The sequence below is a fragment of the Oncorhynchus tshawytscha genome, linkage group LG13, assembly GCF_018296145.1.
Source record: "Oncorhynchus tshawytscha isolate Ot180627B linkage group LG13, Otsh_v2.0, whole genome shotgun sequence".
Lineage (NCBI taxonomy): Eukaryota > Metazoa > Chordata > Actinopteri > Salmoniformes > Salmonidae > Oncorhynchus > Oncorhynchus tshawytscha.
In genome coordinates, this window is record NC_056441.1 from 87,220,538 (window position 1) to 87,233,856 (window position 13,319).

The 13,319-nt window shown below is 51.4% G+C and overlaps 1 protein-coding gene across 1 annotated transcript in view; it reads right to left on the reverse strand.

Annotated features, from left to right (window-relative positions):
* Positions 1 to 13,319, reverse strand: part of LOC112238924 (small G protein signaling modulator 2) — a 221,883-nt gene that overhangs the window by 19,763 nt on the left and 188,801 nt on the right. The window contains exon 16 of the mRNA XM_042294977.1: positions 1,190 to 1,318. Within this exon, the coding sequence (XP_042150911.1) occupies positions 1,190 to 1,318 (129 nt within the window). The remainder of the gene's footprint in view (positions 1 to 1,189; positions 1,319 to 13,319) is intronic.

The following is a 13,319-nucleotide window of genomic DNA, read 5'->3' on the forward strand; positions in this document are numbered from 1 at the left end:
ACACAGAGACACACAGAGAGAAAGACAGACAGACAGACAGACAGATATCTGCACACAGAGACACACAGAGAGACAGACAGACGACTAGACAGACAGACAGACAGACAGACAGACGACTAGACAGACAGACATACAGATATCTGCACACAGTGACACACAGAGAGACAGACAGACAGACAGACAGACAGACAGACAGACAGACAGATATCTGCACACAGAGACACACAGAGAGAAAGACAGACAGACAGACAGACAGACAGACAGACAGACAGACAGACAGACAGACAGACAGACAGACAGACAGACAGACAGACAGACAGACAGATATCTGCACACAGAGACACACAGAGAGAAAGACAGACGACTAGACAGACAGACAGACAGATATCTGCACACAGAGACACACAGAGAGAAAGACAGACAGACAGACAGACAGACAGACAGACAGACAGACAGATATCTGCACACAGAGACACACAGAGAGACAGACAGACGACTAGACAGACAGACAGACAGACAGACAGACAGACAGACAGACAGACAGACGACTAGACAGACAGACAGACAGACAGACAGATATCTGCACACAGAGACACACAGAGAGACAGACAGACGACTAGACAGACAGACAGACAGACAGACAGACAGACAGACAGACAGACAGACAGACAGACAGACGACTAGACAGACAGACAGACAGACAGACAGACAGATATCTGCACACAGAGACACACAGAGAGACAGACAGACGACTAGACAGACAGACAGACAGACAGACAGACAGACAGACAGACAGACAGACAGACAGACAGACAGACAGACAGACAGACAGACGACTAGACAGACAGACAGACAGACAGACAGACAGATATCTGCACACAGAGACACACAGAGAGACAGACAGACGACTAGACAGACAGACAGACAGACAGACAGACAGACAGACAGACAGACAGACAGACAGACAGACAGACAGACGACTAGACAGACAGACGACTAGACAGACACAGAATGATAAAAACTCGAGCACACTCAGACCCTCCAGTTGACGTGTATATGATGTATTGTATATGATGTATTGTGTATGATGTATTGTGTATGATGTATTGTGTATGATGTATTGTGTATGATGTATTGTGTATGATGTATTGTGTATGATGTATTGTGTATGATGTATTCTGTTAGCTACCTGGCTCATGTCCTTCTTGCCCATGCCAAACTTGTAGTGACCCAGCAGGAAGGGCCAGACTTCCTTCCTGATGTCATGCTGTACACCTCCATAATAAACCAGCCGCAACAACTCCAACTCCTTATAGTTCTATAGGGGGGAGAGAGAGGAGAGAGAGGGAGGAGAGGAGAGAGAGGAGCGAGAGGGATGAGAGAGGAGGGAGAAGGAGGAGAGAGAGGAGGGAGAGGGGGAGAGACAGGAGAGAGAGGGAGAGGGAGAGAGAGGAGAGAGGAGAGGAGGGAGGAGAGGAGGGAGAGGGAGAGAGAGAGGGAGAGGGAGAGGGAGGAGAGAGAGAGGGGGAGGGAGAGGAGGAGGAGAGGAGAGAGGGGGTGGAGATGAGAGAGAGGAGAGAGAGGGAGAGAGGGAGGGAGTGAGAGAGAGGGAGGAGAGGAGGGAGAAGAGGAGAGAGAGGGAGAGGGAGGAGAGGAGAGAGAAGAGGGAGAAGGAGGAGAGAGAGGAGAGAGGGAGGAGAGGAGAGAGAGGAGGGAGAGGGAGGAGAGAGGAGAGAGAGGGAGGAGAGAGAGAGGGAGGAGAGGAGAGAGAGGAGGGAGAGGGAGGAGAGAGAGGAGGGAGAGGGAGGAGAGAGGAGAGAGAGAGGAGAGAGAGGAGAGAGAGGAGAGAGAGGGAGGAGAGGAGAGAGAGGAGGGAGAAGGAGGAGAGAGAGGAGGGAGAGGGAGGAGAGGAGAGAGAGGAGGGAGAGGGTGGAGAGGAGAGAGAGGAGGGAGAGGGGGAGAGAGAGGAGAGAGAGAGAGAGGGAGGAGAGAGAGGGAGGAGAGGAGAGAGAGGGAGGAGAGAGAGGAGGGAGAGGGAGGAGGGAGAGGAGAGAGAGGAGAGAGAGTGGAGAGAGAGGAGAGAGAGGGAGGAGAGGAGAGAGAGGAGGGAGAAGGAGGAGAGTGAGGAGGGAGAGGGAGGAGAGGAGAGAGAGGAGGGAGAGGGAGGAGAGAGAGGAGAGAGAGAGAGAGGGAGGGAGAGAGAGGAGAGAGAGGAGGGAGAAGGAGGAGAGAGAGGAGGGAGAGGGAGGAGAGAGGAGAGAGAGGAGGGAGAGGGAGGAGATAGAGGAGAGTGAGAGAGAGGGAGTTGAGAGAGGAGAGAGAGGGAGGAGAGGAGAGGGAGGAGTGGAGAGAGAGGAGGGAGAGGGGGAGAGAGAGGGAGGAGAGGAGAGAGAGGAGGGAGAGAGAGGAGGGAGAGAGAGGAGGGAGAGGGAGGAGAGAGGAGAGAGAGTGGAGGGAGAGGGAGGAGAGAGAGAGAGAGAGAGAGAGAGAGAGGAGGGAGAGGGAGGAGAGAGAGAGAGAGAGAGAGGGAGGAGAGAGAGGAGGGAGAAGGAGGAGAGGAGAGAGATGAGGGAGAGAGAGAGGGAGGAGAGGAGAGAGAGGAAGGAGAGTGAGAGAGAGGGAGGAGAGGAGGGAGAAGAGGAGAGAGAGGAGGGATAAGGAGGAGAGAGAGGAGGGAGAGGGAGGAGAGAGGAGAGAGAGGGAGGAGAGAGGAGAGAGAGGACGGAGAGGGAGTAGAGAGAGGGAGGAGAGGAGCGAGAGGAGGGAGAAGGAGGAGAGGGAGGAGGGAGACGGAGGAGAGAGAGAGGAGTGAGAGAGAGGGAGGAGAGAGACGAGGGAGGGAGGAGAGAGAGGAGAGAGAGGAGGGAGAAGAAGGAGAGGGGAAGGAGAAGGAGGAGATAGAGGAGGGAGAGGGAGGAGAGAGAGGAGAGTGAGAGAGAGGGAGGGAGGAGAGGGAGGAGAGAGAGGAGAGAGAGGAGGGAGAGGGAGGAGAGAGGAGAGAGAGGAGGGAGAGGGAGGAGAGAGAGGAGGGAGAGGGAGGAGAGAGGAGAGAGTGGAGGGAGAGGGAGGAGAGAGAGAGAGGGAGGAGAGCGAGTAGTGAGAGGGAGGGAGGAGAGAGAGGAGAGAGAGAGGAGAGTGAGAGAGAGGGAGGAGAGAGAGGAGGGAGGGAGGAGAGAGAGGAGAGAGAGGAGGGAGAATAAGGAGAGGGGAGGGAGAAGGAGGAGAGAGAGGAGGGAGAGGGAGGAGAGAGAGGAGGGAGAGGGAGGAGAGAGAGGAGAGAGAGAGAGACGGAGGGAGGAGAGAGAGGGAGGAAAGAGAGGAGGGAGAGAGGAGGGAGAGGAGGGAGAGAGAGGAGACGAGAGAGGGAGCAGAGAGAGGAGGGAGAGAGGGGGAGAGGAGGGAGAGAGAGGAGACGAGAGTGGGAGGAAAGAGAGGAGGGAGAGAGGAGGGAGAGGAGGGAGAGAGAGGAGACGAGAGAGGGAGCAGAGAGAGGAGGGAGAGGAGGGAGAGAGAGGAGACGAGAGAGGGAGCAGAGAGAGGAGGGAGAGAGGAGAGAGAGGAGACGAGAGAGGGAGCAGAGAGAGGAGGGAGAGAGGAGAGAGAGGAGACGAGAGAGGGAGCAGAGAGAGGAGGGAGAGAGGAGAGAGAGGAGAGATCATCAATTATAGTTAGATAAATGTAGATAAACTTGTCGTGACGTTGCCCTCTTTGGGTACAGCAAGCCCCATCCCCCTCTCCCTGTCTCCTACACCCAGGCTGCTGTGGTCAGAGAGAGGTCGTAAATTCCTGGAGGAGATTATCTCCTCATGGCCACAGTATAGAGAGAGAGAGTAGAGTTTTCATAGAAGAGAACAAAGGAATTTCTTCCACCTCACAGAACTTGAGGTTCGAACAACATTTATGTTCTGGAGATGGTAGAAAAGATCGGTGAAGAATCCAGCTATGAACTGGTCCATTTGGTACAATTTTGTGAAACTCATGGGAGGCAATACGGCCACATTACCATAACGCTGTTTATATAATAGCCTCAGATATGAGTTTTACATCTAATTGTTGTACAAGATGAATGAGTGAGGAGGATACTGTTTGTAAAATTGTGTAATGTGATTTTGGACTGTTTTAATGAAGGAAACTCCAATTCCCTTTTGAGTTTAAATAAATCAGAGGACCGCCCATGAGCACAGTTAGGACCTGGCGTCATGAGGCTGCTTTTTCTGCTCTCCCGAATAAACCCCCCACTTTGAGAGTTTCTCAACAGACCATGTTTCCCTCAATTACGAGAGGACAAAGGTTGCAGACCAGCTTACCTCGATAAAGAGAGGGCCAGATGGCTGAATCTTTTAACCATCCCATGTGGTTAAACTCTTAGACTATTGATACCGACAGAATAAGAACAAGTCTTTGATATTAATTACTAGTCTCCAGCTAGGAATTCGGTATCATTGAACGTGAAGAACGACAACCGCCGAAACATCTATTCTATAACGACATGAATGAATGTCACTCTGAACTATCCATTCTAAGAGAGAGAGAGAGAACGGACAGACTCTCCAACAGAAACAAACTTTTCACCAGCGATCAAGACGACACATTGAGTGTAAATATATATATTGATTGTAATTGTTCCCGAATGAGTGAGTGTTCATGTGCAAAGGATTAGCATTTCAATTGTTATAATTATCAACTCTGTAGTGACCCCCACTCCCCTTTAGTCTAACAAGCCGCCTTGCCGGTTTAGCCCACTCCCCTATCATTTCTTGTAACCATATTTACTTTGTTTGTTTGTGTGTGCACTTCTGTGATTGTTTAGTTAGTTACTAAATCAATTATTTAAGACAATTGAAGACTGGGTTCGTGCAGATAACCAACAATTTACGATGTTTGGAATGAGACTAACGTGAGGTAAAGAAGAATTCATTAATCAGAAGACTATTGATCAGATATGAAAATATCTGAAAGGTTATATTAGGAAATTATAACCTTGTAATCTGAATATTTTCCTTGGTGCCCTGACTTCCTAGTTAATTACAGTTACATGAATAACCAGTTTTAAACACGTAATAATAACTACATTTGATAAAAACAAAGTCTTCAATATAATGAATGAATGAATTAGTAATGATTCATCTTCAGTTTAATGATGCCAAAGACACTACACTACCCTCTACATCAAAACCTTCAAACCAAATCAACAAAATTACCCAAATGGATTTCTTACTACCAAAGACTAGCAAGAAGAAAAAAAAGTTGTAACAAACCAAAACCTGCAGAAGAAACACAGCGGAACCTGGAAATACCATCCAACACAAGGTGCTGATTGGCTAGAAGCTGACTGGCTAGGTGCTGATTGGCTAGAAGCTGACTGGCTAGGTGCTGATTGGCTAGAAGCTGACTGGCTAGGTGCTGATTTAGAAGCTGACTGGCTAGGTGCTGATTGGCTAGAAGCTGACTGGCTAGGTGCTGATTGGTAGAAGCTGACTGGCTAGGTGCTGATTGGCTAGAAGCTGACTGGCTAGGTGCTGATTGGCTAGAAGCTGACTGGCTAGGTGCTGAGTGAGTAACGTTCAGTCTGAACCTACTTCTGGAGGCTGAAAGTAAAAGCCAACAATCTTTATTAATAAATCAAATAGCCAAGCTGCTAGGACAGAACAGACGTGGAATTAGCACTGGCGTGTGAAGTGAAGGGTGTGAAAACTGTTGAGCCAATGGCAGCAGAGTTTTACAGCCTCCCCCATCCAAATGCAGATGTCATCACAGCATCCCTTGGATATTAAAAATAACACTGGAATAAGTACTAAAAGAAGCTCCTCGAGGACAATCCAGAGACACCATTTGCTGACTGCTACAAAGAGGAGAATGTAAGCAACTTCATTTTCCACAGACATCCCCTGGTACAGTGTTATATTAACCAGACCATCCCCTGGTACAGTGTTATATTAACCAGACCATCCCCTGGTACAGTGCTATATTAACCAGACCATCCCCTGGTACAGTGTTATATTAACCAGACCATCCCCTGGTACAGTGTTATATTAACCAGACCATCCCCTGGTACAGTGTTATATTAACCAGACCATCCCCTGGCACAGTGTTATATTAACCAGACCATCCCCTGGTACAGTGTTATATTAACCAGACCATCCCCTGGTACAGTGTTATATTAACCAGACCATCCCCTGGTACAGTGTTATATTAACCAGACCATCCCCTGGTACAGAGCTATATTAACCAGACCATCCCCTGGTACAGTGTTATATTAACCAGGCCATCCCCTGGTACAGTGTTATATTAACCAGACCATCCCCTGGTACAGTGTTATATTAACCAGACCATCCCCTGGTACAGTGTTATATTAACCAGACCATCCCCTGGTACAGTGTTATATTAACCAGACCATCCCCTGGTACAGTGTTATATTAACCAGACCATCCCCTGGCACAGTGTTATATTAACCAGACCATCCCCTGGTACAGTGTTATATTAACAGACCATCCCCTGGTACAGTACTATATTAACCAGACCATCCCCTGGTACAGTGCTATATTAACCAGACCATCCCCTGGTACAGAGCTATATTAACCAGACCATCCCCTGGTACAGTGCTATATTAACCAGACCATCCCCTGGTACAGTGTTATATTAACCAGACCATCCCCTGGCACAGTGTTATATTAACCAGACCATCCCCTGGTACAGTGTTATATTAACCAGACCATCCCCTGGTACAGTGTTATATTAACCAGACCATCCCCTAGCACAGTACTATATTAACCAGACCACCCCATGGCACAGTGCTATATTAACCAGACCGCCCCATGGCACAGTGCTATACGAGTGCACTACCCCTGTGTCAGGAGAGAGGGTATTTGTTACTGTAATTTCATTATCCCAATATGTTTTCATTAATTGAATTCACTTCATCTATTTCATGAGAATTTGTAAGATTCTTGTTTGCATAAAATAGACGGAGACCAGTCTTATCAATAATAGATAATAGTATTTATTCTCGGGGCTCGCTGCCACGTTACCACGAGCAACAGTTTATATACAATAACATGACGTCATTTTATTGCTTCTAGAATGAATCCCCTCCTCCCGACCTAGAATTAAGTGAGTTTAAAAGTTCATTCCAACTCACTAACACACACACAGGGCACACAACATAACTGAATTAACTGAATCACCCCCCCCACCACTGAGACATGGTGGAGCTCAGAGAGCTAGTCCACACAATCCAGACAGAACCCCCCCCCCTCCACAACAAGACCTGGAGGGCTGAAGGTAGAGATGGGCGGCTGTCTATGAGAGCTGACTGCTCTACAGGCTGAGGTGAGATGGACGGCTGTCTGAGAGAGCTGACTGCTCTACAGGCTGAGGTGAGATGGACGGCTGTCTGAGAGAGCTGACTGCTCTACAGGCTGAGGTGAGATGGACGGCTGTCTGAGAGAGCTGACTGCTCTACAGGCTGAGGTGAGATGGACGGCTGTCTGAGAGAACTGACTGCTCTACAGGCTGAGGTGAGATGGACGGCTGTCTGAGAGAGCTGACTGCTCTACAGGCTGAGGTGAGATGGACGGCTGTCTGAGAGAACTGACTGCTCTACAGGCTGAGGTGAGATGGACGGCTGTCTGAGAGAGCTGACTGCTCTACGGGCTGAGGTGAGATGGACGGCTGTCTGAGAGAGCTGACTGCTCTACGGGCTGAGGTGAGATGGACGGCTGTCTGAGCTGACTGCTCTACGGGCTGAGGTGAGATGGACGGCTGTCTGAGAGAACTGACTGCTCTACGGGCTGAGGTGAGATGGACGGCTGTCTGAGAGAACTGACTGCTCTATGGGCTGAGGTGAGATGGACGGCTGTCTGAGAGAGCTGACTGCTCTATGGGCTGAGGTGAGAGAACTTAAAGAGGCACACATGGCACTGAAGGAGGAGGTGACAAAGCTGAGGTGTGACAGAGAGCAGGACACTCCCCCCAGAGAAGCCAACAGAACGGCCAAACTCAGACCCGGACCACAACCTCAACACCAACCCAACAGAGGACAGACAACACAAGACCCACCAACACAACAGACTCCACCCCCTCACAACAGACTCCACCCCTTCCCAACAGACTCCACCCCCTCCTAACAGCCCTCCTGTCGGCTCCCCTGATTGCTCTCTTGAGGACCCCCACAAGTCCAGAGACAGAGACAGAGAGAGAGAAAGAGAGAGAGAGAGAGAGAGAGAGAGAGAGAGAGAGAGAGAGAGAGAGAGAGAGAGAGAGAGAGAGAGGCACCTAAATATAAACACTACTGACACCCAAAATCAGTACCGGAACCTATTTCAGTCCAAATTAGGCAAGGATTACATGCTCTTTCATGGCCGTTAATTTTACTGAGACCCATTAGAATTAGATGAGACTAGGATGGAGGAAGAGAGATGAGATATGAGAGATATGAGAGGGTTGGGGGTAGCCATTCTAGAGTCGGCAGCAACACAAGATCAAAACATACTTCTTTCAAGTCAGTTTACTTCTACCCAACAGCACAATGTGGACATGATAATAAATGACTAAGCAGTCTGATGTCTACGTTGCATTGTTATGTTGTTATGTTAAATGTGATTACTGGACGGCAGGTAGCCTAGTGGGTAGAGGAGGCAGGTAGCCTAGTGGGTAGAGGAGGCAGGTAGCCTAGTGGTTAGAGGAGGCAGGTAGCCTAGTGGTTAGAGGAGGCAGGTAGCCTAGTGGTTAGAGGAGGCAGGTAGCCTAGTGGTTAGAGGAGGCAGGTAGTCTAGTGGTTAGAGGAGGCAGGTAGCCTAGTGGTTAGAGGAGGCAGGTAGCCTAGTGGTTAGAGGAGGCAGGTAGCCTAGTGGGTAGAGGAGGCAGGTAGCCTAGTGGTTAGAGGCAGGTAGCCTAGTGGGTAGAGGAGGCAGGTAGCCTAGTGGTTAGAGGCAGGTAGCCTAGTGGTTAGAGACAGGTAGTCTAGTGGTTAGAGGAGGCAGGTAGCCTAGTGGTTAGAGGCAGGTAGCCTAGTGGTTAGAGGAGGCAGGTAGCCTAGTGGTTAGAGGCAGGTAGCCTAGTGGGTAGAGGAGGCAGGTAGCCTAGTGGTTAGAGGAGGCAGGTAGCCTAGTGGTTAGAGGAGGCAGGTAGCCTAGTGGTTAGAGGCAGGTAGCCTAGTGGTTAGAGGAGGCAGGTAGCCTAGTGGTTAGAGGAGGCAGGTAGCCTAGTGGTTAGAGGAGGCAGGTAGTCTAGTGGTTAGAGGAGGCAGGTAGCCTAGTGGTTAGAGGAGGCAGGTAGCCTAGTGGTTAGAGGAGGCAGGTAGCCTAGTGGTTAGAGGAGGCAGGTAGCCTAGTGGTTAGAGGAGGCAGGTAGCCTAGTGGTTAGAGGAGGCAGGTAGCCTAGTGGTTAGAGGAGGCAGGTAGCCTAGTGGTTAGAGGAGGCAGGTAGCCTAGTGGTTAGAGGCAGGTAGCCTAGTGGTTAGAGGAGGCAGGTAGCCTAGTGGTTAGAGGCAGGTAGCCTAGTGGTTAGAGGCAGGTAGCCTAGTGGTTAGAGGAGGCAGGTAGCCTAGTGGTTAGAGGCAGGTAGCCTAGTGGGTAGAGGAGGCAGGTAGCCTAGTGGTTAGAGGCAGGTAGCCTAGTGGTTAGAGACAGGTAGTCTAGTGGTTAGAGGAGGCAGGTAGCCTAGTGGTTAGAGGAGGCAGGTAGCCTAGTGGTTAGAGGAGGCAGGTAGCCTAGTGGTTAGAGGAGGCAGGTAGCCTAGTGGTTAGAGGAGGCAGGTAGCCTAGTGGTTAGAGGCAGGTAGTCTAGTGGTTAGAGGAGGCAGGAAGCCTAGTGGTTAGAGGAGGCAGGTGGCCTGGTGGTTAGAGGAGGCAGGTAGCCTAGTGGTTAGAGGAGGCAGGTAGCCTAGTGGTTAGAGGAGGCAGGTAGCCTAGTGGTTAGAGGAGGCAGGTAGCCTAGTGGTTAGAGGAGGCAGGTAGCCTAGTGGTTAGAGGCAGGTAGTCTAGTGGTTAGAGGAGGCAGGTAGCCTAGTGGTTAGAGGAGGCAGGTAGCCTAGTGGTTAGAGGAGGCAGGTAGCCTAGTGGTTAGAGGAGGCAGGTAGTCTAGTGGTTAGAGGAGGCAGGTAGTCTAGTGGTTAGAGGAGGCAGGTAGCCTAGTGGTTAGAGGCAGGTAGCCTAGTGGTTAGAGGAGGCAGGTAGCCTAGTGGTTAGAGGAGGCAGGTAGCCTAGTGGTTAGAGGAGGCAGGTAGTCTAGTGGTTAGAGGAGGCAGGTAGTCTAGTGGTTAGAGGAGGCAGGTAGCCTAGTGGTTAGAGGCAGGTAGCCTAGTGGTTAGAGGCAGGTAGCCTAGTGGTTAGAGGCAGGTAGCCTAGTGGTTAGAGGCAGGTAGCCTAGTGGTTAGAGGCAGGTAGCCTAGTGGTTAGAGGCAGGTAGCCTAGTGGTTAGAGGAGGCAGGTAGCCTAGTGGTTAGAGGAGGCAGGTAGCCTAGTGGTTAGAGGAGGCAGGTAGCCTAGTGGTTAGAGGCAGGTAGCCTAGTGGTTAGAGGAGGCAGGTAGCCTAGTGGTTAGAGGCAGGTAGCCTAGTGGTTAGAGGCAGGTAGCCTAGTGGTTAGAGGAGGCAGGTAGCCTAGTGGTTAGAGGCAGGTAGCCTAGTGGGTAGAGGAGGCAGGTAGCCTAGTGGTTAGAGGCAGGTAGCCTAGTGGTTAGAGACAGGTAGTCTAGTGGTTAGAGGAGGCAGGTAGCCTAGTGGTTAGAGGAGGCAGGTAGCCTAGTGGTTAGAGGAGGCAGGTAGCCTAGTGGTTAGAGGAGGCAGGTAGCCTAGTGGTTAGAGGAGGCAGGTAGCCTAGTGGTTAGAGGCAGGTAGTCTAGTGGTTAGAGGAGGCAGGAAGCCTAGTGGTTAGAGGAGGCAGGTGGCCTGGTGGTTAGAGGAGGCAGGTAGCCTAGTGGTTAGAGGAGGCAGGTAGCCTAGTGGTTAGAGGAGGCAGGTAGCCTAGTGGTTAGAGGAGGCAGGTAGCCTAGTGGTTAGAGGAGGCAGGTAGCCTAGTGGTTAGAGGCAGGTAGTCTAGTGGTTAGAGGAGGCAGGTAGCCTAGTGGTTAGAGGAGGCAGGTAGCCTAGTGGTTAGAGGAGGCAGGTAGCCCAGTGGTTAGAGGAGGCAGGTAGTCTAGTGGTTAGAGGAGGCAGGTAGTCTAGTGGTTAGAGGAGGCAGGTAGCCTAGTGGTTAGAGGCAGGTAGCCTAGTGGTTAGAGGCAGGTAGCCTAGTGGTTAGAGGCAGGTAGCCTAGTGGTTAGAGGAGGCAGGTAGCCTAGTGGTTAGAGGCAGGTAGCCTAGTGGTTAGAGGCAGGTAGCCTAGTGGTTAGAGGAGGCAGGTAGCCTAGTGGTTAGAGGAGGCAGGTAGCCTAGTGGTTAGAGGAGGCAGGTAGTCTAGTGGTTAGAGGAGGCAGGTAGCCTAGTGGTTAGAGGAGGCAGGTAGCCTAGTGGTTAGAGGAGGCAGGTAGCCTAGTGGTTAGAGGAGGCAGGTAGCCTAGTGGTTAGAGGAGGCAGGTAGCCTAGTGGTTAGAGGAGGCAGGTAGCCTAGTGGTTAGAGGAGGCAGGTAGCCTAGTGGTTAGAGGAGGCAGGTAGCCTAGTGGTTAGAGGCAGGTAGCCTAGTGGTTAGAGGAGGCAGGTAGCCTAGTGGTTAGAGGCAGGTAGCCTAGTGGTTAGAGGCAGGTAGCCTAGTGGTTAGAGGAGGCAGGTAGCCTAGTGGTTAGAGGCAGGTAGCCTAGTGGGTAGAGGAGGCAGGTAGCCTAGTGGTTAGAGGCAGGTAGCCTAGTGGTTAGAGACAGGTAGTCTAGTGGTTAGAGGAGGCAGGTAGCCTAGTGGTTAGAGGAGGCAGGTAGCCTAGTGGTTAGAGCAGGCAGGTAGCCTAGTGGTTAGAGGAGGCAGGTAGCCTAGTGGTTAGAGGAGGCAGGTAGCCTAGTGGTTAGAGGCAGGTAGTCTAGTGGTTAGAGGAGGCAGGAAGCCTAGTGGTTAGAGGAGGCAGGTGGCCTGGTGGTTAGAGGAGGCAGGTAGCCTAGTGGTTAGAGGAGGCAGGTAGCCTAGTGGTTAGAGGAGGCAGGTAGCCTAGTGGTTAGAGGAGGCAGGTAGCCTAGTGGTTAGAGGAGGCAGGTAGCCTAGTGGTTAGAGGCAGGTAGTCTAGTGGTTAGAGGAGGCAGGTAGCCTAGTGGTTAGAGGAGGCAGGTAGCCTAGTGGTTAGAGGAGGCAGGTAGCCTAGTGGTTAGAGGAGGCAGGTAGTCTAGTGGTTAGAGGAGGCAGGTAGCCTAGTGGTTAGAGGCAGGTAGTCTAGTGGTTAGAGGAGGCAGGTAGCCTAGTGGTTAGAGGCAGGTAGCCTAGTGGTTAGAGGCAGGTAGCCTAGTGGTTAGAGGCAGGTAGCCTAGTGGTTAGAGGCAGGTAGCCTAGTGGTTAGAGGCAGGTAGTCTAGTGGTTAGAGGAGGCAGGTAGCCTAGTGGTTAGAGGAGGCAGGTAGTCTAGTGGTTAGAGGAGGCAGGTAGCCTAGTGGTTAGAGGAGGCAGGTAGCCTAGTGGTTAGAGGAGGCAGGTAGTCTAGTGGTTAGAGGAGGCAGGTAGCCTAGTGGTTAGGAGGAGGCAGGTAGCCTAGTGGTTAGAGGAGGCAGGTAGCCTAGTGGTTAGAGGAGGCAGGTAGCCTAGTGGTTAGAGGAGGCAGGTAGCCTAGTGGTTAGAGGAGGCAGGTAGCCTAGTGGTTAGAGGAGGCAGGTAGCCTAGTGGTTAGAGGAGGCAGGTAGCCTAGTGGTTAGAGGCAGGTAGCCTAGTGGTTAGAGGAGGCAGGTAGCCTAGTGGTTAGAGGCAGGTAGCCTAGTGGTTAGAGGCAGGTAGCCTAGTGGTTAGAGGAGGCAGGTAGCCTAGTGGTTAGAGGCAGGTAGCCTAGTGGGTAGAGGAGGCAGGTAGCCTAGTGGTTAGAGGCAGGTAGCCTAGTGGTTAGAGACAGGTAGTCTAGTGGTTAGAGGAGGCAGGTAGCCTAGTGGTTAGAGGAGGCAGGTAGCCTAGTGGTTAGAGGAGGCAGGTAGCCTAGTGGTTAGAGGAGGCAGGTAGCCTAGTGGTTAGAGGAGGCAGGTAGCCTAGTGGTTAGAGGCAGGTAGTCTAGTGGTTAGAGGAGGCAGGAAGCCTAGTGGTTAGAGGAGGCAGGTGGCCTGGTGGTTAGAGGAGGCAGGTAGCCTAGTGGTTAGAGGAGGCAGGTAGCCTAGTGGTTAGAGGAGGCAGGTAGCCTAGTGGTTAGAGGAGGCAGGTAGCCTAGTGGTTAGAGGAGGCAGGTAGCCTAGTGGTTAGAGGCAGGTAGTCTAGTGGTTAGGAGGA